The sequence below is a fragment of the Aspergillus thermomutatus genome, assembly GCF_002237265.1.
Source record: "Aspergillus thermomutatus strain HMR AF 39 chromosome Unknown NODE_16, whole genome shotgun sequence".
NCBI lineage: Eukaryota > Fungi > Ascomycota > Eurotiomycetes > Eurotiales > Aspergillaceae > Aspergillus > Aspergillus thermomutatus.
The window spans coordinates 191,537-200,958 of NW_020798064.1; the positions used below are offsets into that span (position 1 = coordinate 191,537).

Genomic DNA, 9,422 nt, shown 5'->3' on the forward strand with positions numbered 1-9,422 from the left:
TTCGAGAGTTCGACTGAATAAGCTGCTTTTTGTACAGGGAGTTCACTGATCGCAATAGGGCTGGGTGCACTCCTCCGACAAATCTTTGGAATGAATCTGTCTTTATACTCAGCATTCAGCCGCACCTGCATTTTGAGTCTTTGACTCTTGAGGTGGAGCTCCACACGTGACTGTTTGGCACCTATCACATCCTTGTCATACTTTGTACTACCCAAAACAGAATCTGAGTGGGTTGAGTGGCCACTAGGCTGTCATTGGGGTTACGACTCACGGGCATGAATATGACCTAGTTTGACCTAGCATGCTCAGATCACCAGCGTAATCATATTACTAGATTACCTGCAATCTGACACAATATAAGTGAGCGTAAAATATACAGTCTGATACCAAAGATACAGTGCTTCGACATATTCCTTTAATAGCAGAAATAGGAGAATGACCATAAGCTGGTGCTCTATAGTAGATGATTCATCTGTAGTCAGAATGATTAAGTGTCACATCATGGCCTCCATCTAACATCTTATAGGCAGGCAATAGGTCTTCACCCAAAATTTGCCTCGAATAGCTGCTAACAATTGGTTCAGATATTCCCTCATGTGTTAGAACCAAACAGATGCAGTGGTCTTTGAGATACTGCATCTGCCTACCTTTTCTGGGCCTCCAGTGTTTTAACACACCGTGAACCTGCTGCGCAATCCTCTGGTAACTATTTTCAGGTGTTAAGACTAGTTGTCCCGAGCATTCTATGTACCGTCCTACTAGCAGAATGTGAAGAAAGTGGCTGATATATGTACATTGACCTCTACACATCCTCCACACCCCTTTCCAACAAGCTCCGAACCACATCAACAACACTCTCCCGCAATGATTGGAACCAGGCCCCCAGAATCTGCCTCATGCGCGAATTATCAAACCCATACACACCATCTGGCGGATAATCCCCAGGCACCAGCGCCTCCCCGGTTGGCAAGCAATCATTAAACTGGGGAAACTCCTCACGAATAATCTCTGCGATCTCTTTGTTCGAGAAATGGCTCGATACCGTGAAGAAATGGGGCCGAGGACTAGCAGGGGATTGATGACGGAGAGTGTGAAGGATGGTTTCTCCTGTTCCATGAACGTCCAGGCAGCTCGTTCCTGCGTTTACCCATCAGTTGACTCAATCGGATGCTGAGTATGACAAACGAAGGACCTACAGCGAAGGTCTTGCTGGCTCGATACCCGTTTGCGGGACTCTCATGCGCTTGGGACTCCGTTATGGGACTCCAATCCGCCTGGACGGATGGTTAATAAATAGCACGAAGGAAGGGGCTCCATCAAAATCACCTCTGAGGAGATTTTTCCTTTTGCCTGTGACAAAACATCGTTGATAGCGGCAAAGGAAGAGGTGATGATGACGCGTGTTTCACGTGTGGAGCGTACAACTGGACAGACTTGAGGATGCCCGTCGTACCCAAGATCGCTATCAAATTAGTATTTGGCCATCTGGATAAGCCCTGAGAATCATACCTGGTTCCAAAAGTTCCTTCTGCGCATCTTCTGTGTGAAAGTGATAGGGACTGGCGGTGTGAATGACAGCTTCAAACGGGGGATCAGAGACAACAGCATGATCGAATGCTAGACATCGAGGTCAGCCAAAGTTCCAGGAGAATGCAACAATGGGAGGCGACTACCTCTTGGCTGCTCGATGTCTTCGACAATGGCAAAGTCGAGCCGATCCTTGGGACCTGCGGATGAGCCTGCTGGATAGCGATGGCTTTCTGCTGGGATCGCACTGTCGTCACGACGGAGTGGCCGTGGGCGAGCAAAGTGTCGAGGATGTGGGCGGCAATGAAGCCGCTTCCTTTTAGAAATCGATTAGAATGACCTCTCTGTTTCTGACCTCGAAAGGTGAAAGACATACCCGTGAGGAGAACGCGGGTCATGATGCTGTGGATAACGGATGAATCAACTAAAACCTGGGAAGACTGACAGTCGACTTTTAGATGTGTTCCGCATATAGAGTTATTAATAGATGATGCTTTCAATGTTCTTTTGATTCCAAGAGTGAGTCGGAGTTCTATTTATGCTAATAATGATTGTTAATGGGAGATTGCCAAATGGAGTTTCGGAGTACATGGCTACTCCAACACTTACTCTGCTCATAAATTCCTCAAACTATATGTAATACAACATCAGAAGAAAAAGATTACGGGAAACTAGGCTTGTAGAAAGTTGATATAGCACAAATTTAAATCTACTGAGAGCAGTATGAATCCTTGCAGGACATAGGCACCGAATGGTGAATATCCTTACTACAGCTTAACCGCTTGGCGGTACTGAAATGGTCAAGCAAGATGTCGACTGCTTCCTACCTGTTCGCGGCAGGCAGTGATCTCGCCTCCGGAGGCTTCGTGTTCGCGCAATGTCCTCTTCGATTTCGACAATTCTGACATGGCTGATGGTCATCACATTTGATCCGGTTTAAACGACACCAGTCGCAGGCTCGAGCAACCTGACTCCGTTTTGGTCGCGGAGCGCTGACAGGCGTTGCAGGTCTTTTCCGGGAGCCGTCCGTGCTATCTACATTGACGGAGAAGGTGGAAAACATGATGGGGCACCGGATGTGGATTAGAGGCATGCAGATCGGTTGTCATTAAGGACCGCGACGCGACATTGGCGTTAGTCGAACGACACTCGACGCTTTAAATAGCGTTATCTCCGGGATGGAAAAGCGAGAGGGGCGTAGCTGGGACATTGCGGCCAGTCAGACAAGATAGCATGGTTCAGTACATTGCTTACGCTCAAGGTACTGCCGAGGACACAACAGGAATTGTGGCTAATTAGCGTCGTCTGTTACATCCGACAGAGCTATTATGGTAAAAGCTTTTTGATATATCATCCCACCTTGCCAAATGACCACTACCACCATGCATCGTTGGCCTGTGGATACTCTCTGCGCTACATGCTATTCTATTGCATTGTGGATATGGGAACGCATTGACTTTCCTTACAAGAAGGGACAGATTACCATTGGCAATATGAACACAACGGATGTACAGTAGAGAATGAGAGACTGTCAATCATTTTGTATATTTCAGCCGTGCAGCACAGAGGAATAGCACTAAAAGTCGCGCACTCAGTGTCCTAGTTGCGGTAGTTCTACCTCCCCCCTCGACATTTAAAAAGACGGGTTAGCGTTGGTCAAGAGCTGCTCAAAGTAGGCCTAGGTCTGTCAGTCACTCGTCCCCCTGAAAAATCGGATCAACATACCTGGAACCAAGTACCAGCCTCAGGAGCAGGCTGCAGAGCATCACTGTATCCGCAGTGCGCATCGTACCGGGACGAAGAGGAGTTGGACGTGCCATCACTCTCTCCACCGGGCTTGATCCACACGAATGCATCCTCAAGCGCATCGCCAGTGTTGGTCGTGGGGCGAACACCAAAGCCGGTGCCGATGACATTGCACCAGTCACCCCAGGCGTTTTGCTTGGTGGGCTGGACGCCGTTGCGGGCTAAGACATGCATTAGACGATACATCCCACAAGGAAGTTGGATAAATCGACTTACAAGTATCCGTGATGAAATGGGCATCGAAACCGGCGCTCTTGAGGAGAGGCGCCATGGCGTTGATGTACTTCTTCTCGTCGCAGTTGGAGTCTCCCTGGGTATAGGAGGGGCAGGTGCTCAGCGACCAGCCGTTGTAGTTGGCTACGTTTGTGGCCAGACCACGAACGGCCGCGGGAGAACCGGCGTCAGTGTAGACCTTGGCGAAAAGCGTAGCGGCAGGGCTCAAGTTGGCAGGCCATCCGAGCCAGCCAGCGTGACCTGATGAGTTAGTGTCTGAGATAGGATGCACGGAACAGAGAGGGTCATACCTGCATCGAGGTACATGGCGACGTTGGGCAGGTTGAGCTGCTTCAGAGCGTAGTTGACACACTCGAGGTAGGCGCTCTGGGCATTGGCGCATTTGGCGACGTTGAGATTGGTCACCAGGTTGGCCAAGCTGTCAGGTTCTACAACATGTCAGAGAAGGACTGATCGCAACCGAGGGGTATGGCCTACCAATAACGAGGATGGTGTGGACGTCAGAGTACTTCACCAGCTGAGAACGGATGGAATCAATGTACGCCTTGTAGTTAGCCACGCCGTTGTTGGCAATCGAGTACTCGCCATTACTGGCCAAAGCAGCGCAGTCACGGTCCGGCAAATCGTAGACCACGAAGATACCGGCAATAGGAGGGTTGGCGCCGGCCTTGTTCTTGGCTTGAATGTCGGCCAGGTAGGTTCCCATCGTGGGCACCTTGGCAGCAACGTCGCTACAACTGTCAGGTATTGCTGATCGTATAGGGGTGTGAAGACGACTTACAGCCAAACAAACGAGGGCACATCAGCGACAGCACTGGCCTTGGCCTGGAGCGAGCTGGACAGGGAAGGCATGGCCAAAGTATGGACCTCGGAGGAGTAGTAGGGGTTGGCATAGAGCTGGTATCCGCTGAAGGGGTTACCGGATGCGGTCACGGTGGGTGCGGACGTAGTAGGACCAGTCGTTGTCGACGTTGTCGATGTTTTGGTAGTAGTCGGAGCTGTGGTGGTGGTCTTGGTCGTCGTCGAGAGCGTGCTGGAGGTCGTTGTGGCCCCAGGGAGACACTGAGCGTAGTCTGAGGAGATCAGTATAACTCTCTACGGAGCATGACATCTAACGTACAGGCATTCTGGGTGCTACAGACCGCACCAGCAACACAGATTGTCGGGCCAGACCAGCCTTGACCGCCACCTAGAAGCATATCAGCATTGGATCAGATCTTCTTGCCGTGATAAAGAAAACGTACATTGCCCCCACATGGTCTGCTGGGCCTGCACAGCAGGCAGCAGCAGGGATAATGCGATGGAAGATGCAATGTGCTTCATCTTGACGACGTATCTGAGTAGAATCCTCAAGATTGAATGAGTGAATGGCTATCAGAAAAGGAATCGACTTCGATGAGATCTGGAGGACAATTTATACCCCTCTCTCATCCATCTTAATCGGAGCCATCCCCGGCTTTCCGAAGCTGTATCAAGTACACACAGTCCCGGGGCCAATCGCATATCATCCGTTCAAGAAATCCATTTAGCCCCAGGAATGCCATGGGGTAGTATTTAGACTGAAGCGAACAAGACTAATGCCCGTGATGAAATTGTAGTACGCCCAAAGTCAGTATGCACTCCTATGCAACCGAAAAGGGTAAGCGAAAATATATGGCATCATTCAACCAAAGTCGCGCATAATCGTATTTCTTCAGTCAACTTTCCAAGACCCTGATCCTTTCATTTCCTGCAGTGAAACACTCCTGTTCCTGCTTTTTGCCGGTAGTTGATGACCCCTTAGAGGCGCCAATCACCACTCCCGACTGCAGCCACATGGGCTCTCGCTGGCTGCAATTTGCGGGGGACATCTTAACGATATTAACCTTGTGCCCAAACCAGACACGGGGTTTGAGATTCGCCTGTGAAAATGCTTAGCGTCGTTTCTTCCCCGCGTCTGCAACATTTTGCTGCATGGCTGTCTCTAGGCAAGGATATTAGACACTCCTTGGGCTTCAATTGCCGATTTGGGGGTGTGGTTCTGCAGGTGCCGGTTCTGCGGCCCGGTATGCCATGCTAGACATATCCTGCAACTTCCAACATGGAAGGATCCTTGTTTGCTATGATTGCCGTATTGCGATGCACATCATCCAACTTCACAGAGTCCGTGGAATATTTAGGCTAGTTTAACCAAAAGAAGGGTTGTCGACCCTGTCTACTCGAATAGCACGGATATTAGTCCTCATCAACAAGCAGGCAGAGCCATCAAAGTGGAAAATTATGTAATTCCCCGCACCACCCGGCAGACTATCTGCATACAGAAGATATTGCAGTGAATATTTGCCGGCTGCAGAACTCCGTGTTGGAAGGACGCTAGCGCAGGGAATGTCAACTACTGTGTGGCCACGGTGTCCATTTCTGGACTACTTCCATGGTCAATCAAGAACAGGACAGCTGATCACGGGCAGTCAGCTTATATCATACCTTGATGCTTTGCCCTTTTACGCGAAGGTAAGGCTTGCTAATAGTTAATCACCTCCAGTTCAATATGGAGTCCTGCTTTTTTCCTGTCGTCCGTGTCACCTATTATGCCGTACAATAATGGGATCCAGCGATATATCTCACGAACAAGAGTCGTACATGTTTCAAATTCTGCCGCAAGGGAAATGCTACTGAGTGGATTTGCGGATCGAGTAGCACTGAGAGTGAAAATGATACTCGGCAGTTAGGAAATTCTCGGCCAGGCTCAGGATCGACAGTTTAAAGCTGAACAAGATGGCATGCAATCGGCGACCTTTTATCCCCTGAAAAATGATCGCTGCATGTGTGTCAGGTTCTAAACTTGCAGGCTCCTACATTTTGGCATCCAGCCAAAACCACGAATGCGGATATGCAAGCAGAGACGGTCGTCCGTTTGTATGTATTCCGCAGCCCGACGTGTTTTTCTTTCGTAACGGGCCATTCGGATATTTTTTTCTGAATCGAATTGGGCTGATCCGAGTCTTCCTGAATTCGTCCAGCTTTGTTGGTCCACACATGGCAGTCGAAGCCCCAGAACCTAAGACGCTCAATGAGAGAGATGGGTTCAATAACTGCCATGCCTCACTGAAGAATCGCTATGACTCGTTCTCGTGTCAGCGACCTTGGACATTTCTGGTCCCATTAAGATGGGCAGGAAAAGCTCCATTGATCACAATAGTGGTGTTTAGCTTTCCTTTGAGCTTGAACAGGTTCTGAAGGTGCATGCCTTGCAGTGGTATGGGCGAGCAAAGGCCCATCCTATTCATAGGCAGGAAAAGGAATTGGTATGTATATGTATACATGCCAGACAATTCTGGCAGTAATCGCTATGCTGACAAGTCAATGATACCTCGCAAGGACAACATTTGGTGGTGATACCCCTCAACCGGATATTGTAGTTTGACGCTTTGAGTGCGACGTTCTTTCTTGGAGGATCCAGGAAAAGCGAAATTGTCTCATAATCTTCCGACAGATGGTTGCTATATCGAGTCTCTCCTCAGTGCAATAGAAGAGCAACCATCAATATCGACCGCAGCATGTTTCTGGCCAACCTTGCCACGATGAAGGTGCAAACGACCCAAAAGAAGACTGATTGAGATGGTTGAAAGTACACATTTTATCAATTAAGCAGGCTGCAACTCTTGCAATATACACATACAGGCCTCAACCAAGCATTGCTAGCTCGGCAATAATGTAAGTACTGTAAGAGGCAGTCATGGATCACTTTACTAGAGGTGAGATTGTAGAGATAGTTAAATAGGAGTCCATGGCTGGGTGCACATGGGCTGAGGCCAGCCTTTGCATCTCAAACATCCAGGAGAACAGTCATGTCTACTCAAGTTACATGTCATAGTACCATATCTTTGGTACCAGATTGTATATTTTACGCTCACCTATATTACTATTTATAGTTAGTCTAGTTTAACCAGAACATATATAACTTCTAGTCTTATTACTTATTATATAGAAAAATATATATATTCTTAGATATAGTAAGAATATATCCTAGTTTAACCTTTGCATACTCTAATTCCACCTATATAAGTATTACTAGATTATATAGAATCTAATAGTTATAAGCCTAGCCTGCTACAGATATTAGAATTGTTACGGGCTAGACCGTAGGAAAACCTATGACTAGGTATGTACAATAAGAACTCGCTGAAGAACTAGAATAGGAGGTGCGCGCGGTCTGGATAGAAATATCCGATTGCGCGCCGCAGCTAGCAAGGTGTCACGTGACCCAGAGCTGTACGGCTTCGCGAGTGCCTGCTAGGCGGCACGAGCATATCGCGGGCCTTGCTCGCAACATTACCCCCCTCCCCCTCTGGTGCGCGCCTCCCAAGCCTCCAGCACGGCTGTATCTGCGAGGTTGCTGGCTGGTTCCCACGTAGGTTGCTGGTATCCGACCCACTTGACGAGCAGTTCTCGCCGCTGACCTCTGCCTATCTTCTTAGTGCGCTCATCCAGCACGCGTTCCACCTGATATTCTTCTTCTCCATCCACGAGCACCGCAGGGGGTTGGTAATCGTCGCGGCGTTGGCTCGGGAAGGGGTCGTTACCTGCGGGGCGCAGTAGCGATACGTGGAACACATTATGGATTCCTGGCGGCGTATCTAGTCGATATGCGTGCGATCCAATGGCTTCAAGAACTGTAAACTTCCCGTGCTGCGCGTCAAGCTTCTTGCTCGGCCGATCCGTCCGGATATTGCGCAGGTCCAACCAGACCTTTGAACCAATTGCGTACCTCGGGGCGGCGTTCCGGTGACGATTCGCATACTCCTCAGCCCGTTGCTGCGCCGCAGCCAACTCTGCAGTTGCTATTTCCAGGGCTTCCCGCATCTTAGCAACAATCTGCTCGCCTTGTTCCCTTGGGTTTCGCGCTACTTCCATGTGCGCGCAGGCATCTAACTGCTCGATTTCTAACGGCTCCATGTTGTATCCATGGTCCAAGAAGAAGGGGCTGACACCAGTGCTCGCGGCATCGCGGCTGTTCACTGCGAGCTGCGCCATGGGAAGGAGCTTCGCCCAGTTCGACTGCGAGCGGTTGCAGAAAGCACGTAGGTATAGCTCAATTGTTGCGTTCATCCGTTCTATTTGCCCATCGGTCTGCGGGTGGTATGCCGTAGAAAGCCTTCGCTTAATGCCGAGCAGTTCGCAAAACCGTTGCCATAGTTCGCTGACGAACTGCGGTCCCCTGTCTGATATGATAGCACTTGGTATGCCATGGTAGCCAATGAAATACTGTATCAGCAGCTGCGCGACAGTGGCAGCATCAGTGCGTTCGCACGGTATGAGTATGACACCCTTGCTCAGCCTGTCGCCGATAACCATGAGGTCCTCGCACCCATCAGATGTCGGTAGCTTCGTGACGAAGTCAATCGCTATCTCGCGCCATTTGCGATCTGGAATCGGCAGTGGTTTCAGCAGCCCTTGACGCCTTTCTCTCCATACACGATTTGCGCCGCACTTATCGCAGTTGCGCACGAACCTCTTGACATCTGCGGAGATCTCTGGCCAGTAGAAATTGCGTGCCAACATTGCGTACATGGTATTCTGACCTGGGTGACCTGTCAGCGTCGAATTATGAGTTTCCTGCATCAGCCTGGTTCGCAGTGGCTCTGAGTCGGGAACCCAACGTCGCCCTCGGTATAGCAGATGCCCTGCGGGGGAGACTTCGCATTCTGTAATAGACACTCGTACACGCAGCTCTGGCGGGAACCGGGTCGCACCAGCTCGCACTGTGGTCGTCAGCTCCTGTAGATGCTCGTCGGCCTGTGCCGCGGCAGCCCAATGCTCTTCCAATGGTAGTTGGCTAGGGTCGTCGGGTGCTACCCTAGCGAGCATCAGTCGGC

At 49.9% G+C, this 9,422-nt stretch overlaps 2 protein-coding genes across 2 annotated transcripts; both read right to left on the reverse strand.

Annotated features, from left to right (window-relative positions):
* Window positions 1-802: 802 nt before the first annotated feature.
* On the reverse strand, window positions 803-1,925 carry CDV56_109478 (uncharacterized protein; the record flags this gene model as incomplete). The annotated part of the gene is made up of 5 exons (XM_026763097.1): window positions 803-1,137; window positions 1,193-1,274; window positions 1,510-1,617; window positions 1,674-1,843; window positions 1,904-1,925. The coding sequence occupies 5 exons, from the start codon at window positions 1,923-1,925 to the stop codon at window positions 803-805; spliced, it is 717 nt and encodes a 238-aa protein (XP_026617898.1).
* Window positions 1,926-3,160: 1,235 nt separating this feature from the next.
* On the reverse strand, window positions 3,161-4,890 carry cbhC (putative cellobiohydrolase; the record flags this gene model as incomplete). The annotated part of the gene is made up of 8 exons (XM_026763110.1): window positions 3,161-3,205; window positions 3,253-3,494; window positions 3,550-3,807; window positions 3,858-3,995; window positions 4,045-4,298; window positions 4,349-4,640; window positions 4,688-4,756; window positions 4,812-4,890. The coding sequence occupies 8 exons, from the start codon at window positions 4,888-4,890 to the stop codon at window positions 3,161-3,163; spliced, it is 1,377 nt and encodes a 458-aa protein (XP_026617899.1).
* Between the last annotated feature and the right edge of the window lie 4,532 nt (window positions 4,891-9,422).